The sequence below is a fragment of the Triticum urartu genome, chromosome 5A, assembly GCF_056163025.1.
Source record: "Triticum urartu cultivar PI428250 chromosome 5A, HENAU_Tu73, whole genome shotgun sequence".
Taxonomy (NCBI): domain Eukaryota; kingdom Viridiplantae; phylum Streptophyta; class Magnoliopsida; order Poales; family Poaceae; genus Triticum; species Triticum urartu.
In genome coordinates, this window is record NC_141877.1 from 323,402,242 (window position 1) to 323,404,398 (window position 2,157).

The window sequence follows — 2,157 nt, forward strand, 5'->3', positions numbered from 1 at the left end:
TTCGCAGACAAAATGGAGGAGGCTCTGAAGAAGAAGGATCAAGACCTTGCCGAAGCGCAGAAGGAGGCCCTGAACAAAACGAAGCTTGCTGAAGAAAAACTGGCTTCAGTCGGTAGTCTTGAAAAGGAAAACTCCAGGCTGAAAACTGCTCTCAACGCGTCTAATCGAGAGGCCAGCTGTCTGAAAAATGGCAATATAGCTCTGAATGACAAGGCAAGTGAACTAGCGGGGAAGAGGAACGATCTGGAGGCTTATCTCGGTGGACTCGCCAAGAAGCTGTTCGTCATGCTCGAGGGTAATTACTCCCGCCCGACTGACTTGCATTTACCAAATCTGCATAGAGCCACTGACTTATCCTTGAATTGTGTTTACAGAATTCTGCCAGAACTTCGAAGAGGAGACCAGTCGAGTGGAGACAGACTTGGACCCCATCAATTCTCCAGTGAAGGACGAGGCTGCTATGAACGTGCTCCGGCTGGAATCTTGTGTTGCCGGCGTTGTTGACTATCTTGCTCAGTTGAAGGTTGCGACGTCACGGATCGACACGTCGCTCTGGCCTAGGACGACGCTTCAGAATGACCTCGAGTCCCTGATGACTCGACTGAATGATGTCCCAGGTCGAGTGGCAGAATGGAAGAAATCTTCTGCTAGATGTGGCGCTGATGTCGCTTTGTCTCTGGTCCGCGTCCACTGCAAGGAGGCGCGAGAAGAAAAGTTGGCCGCCATCCAAGTTGCCAATACCAGGAAGCACAACTTTCAAGACTTCATGGAGACTTTCATTGTTGTTGCCACTCGTATTGCAGACGGGGTCGACTTGGACGAGTTCGTCGCCCCTTCCAGTCCTCCGCATGAGGAATAAAAACTTTTATGCTTCACTTTAAATTTGCCTCGGAATGCCGAGTGGATTTTGTAACCGTTAAACTCTATTGAGCTGGAGGCTCGAGTACTTTGATCTGCAGTCTAGAACCTTTGGATCTTATCTGAACTTGATTTATTGTTGAATATCTTCATGAATTATCTGTCGATTGGAACTTGTTCTTCACTCGAAATAACTTTGTATTTGTGGTGCAACTTCGAAGGAGAAGGTAGCAGTCGATTTGCACCTCGTCGTCCTTGCGGATTGGGATGTGTTCCGTACTTAGGCGAGCACTGGGCTGCAGCTAAGCCTCCGAGTGGAAGGTCTGCTCTCCACTCCGTAGGATTTTAAAAACTTAGGCGAGTACTAGACTGCAGCTAAGCCCCCGAGTGGGAGGTCTGATCTTCACTCGGTAGGATTTTTTCAAACTTAGGCGAGTACTGGACTACAGCTAAGCCCCCGAGTGGGAGGTCTGCTATCCACTCGGTAGGATTTTTTCAAACTTAGGCGAGTACTGGACTGCAGCTAAGCCCCCGAGTGGGAGGTCTGCTCTCCACTCGGTAGGTTTTTTTCAAACTTAGGCGAGTACTGGACTGCAGCTAAGCCCCCCGAGTGGGAGGTCTGCTCACCACTCGGTAGGATTTTTAAAAACTTAGGCGAGCACTGGGCTGCAGCTAAGCCTCCGAGTGGGAGGTTTGCTCACCACTCGGTAGGATTTTTAAACACTTAGGCGAGCACCGGGCTGCAGCTAAGCCTCCAAGTGGGAGTCTGGCTCACCACTCGGTAGGATTTTTAAACACTTAGGCGAGCACTGGGCTGCAGCTAAGCCTCCGAGTGGGAGGTTTGCTCTCCACTCGGTAGGATTTTTAAACACTTAGGCGAGCACTGGGCTGCAGCTAAGCCTCCGAGTGGGAGTCTGGCTCACCACTCGGTAGGATTTTTAAACACTTAGGCGAGCACTGGGCTGCAGCTAAGCCTCCGAGTGGGAGTCTGGCTCACCACTCGGTAGGATTTTTAAACACTTAGGCGAGCACTGGGCTGCAGCTAAGCCTCCGAGTGGGAGGTTTGCTCTCCACTCGGTAGGATTTTTAAACACTTAGGCGAGCACTGGGCTGCAGCTAAGCCTCCGAGTGGGAGTCTGGCTCACCACTCGGTAGGATTTTTAAACACTTAGGCGAGCACTGGGCTGCAGCTAAGCCTCCGAGTGGGAGGTTTGCTCTCCACTCGGTAGGATTTTTAAACACTTAGGCGAGCCCTGGGCTGCAGCTAAGCCTCCGAGTGGGAGTCTGGCTCACCACTCG

At 51.3% G+C, this 2,157-nt stretch overlaps 1 protein-coding gene across 1 annotated transcript; it reads left to right on the forward strand.

The window, feature by feature from the left end:
- Positions 1–367: 367 nt before the first annotated feature.
- On the forward strand, positions 368–859 carry LOC147971241 (uncharacterized; the record flags this gene model as incomplete). The annotated part of the gene is made up of 1 exon (XM_087523883.1): positions 368–859. A coding segment is annotated over one exon (492 nt), but the record flags the coding sequence as incomplete, so codon positions are not given.
- Positions 860–2,157: the final 1,298 nt, after the last annotated feature.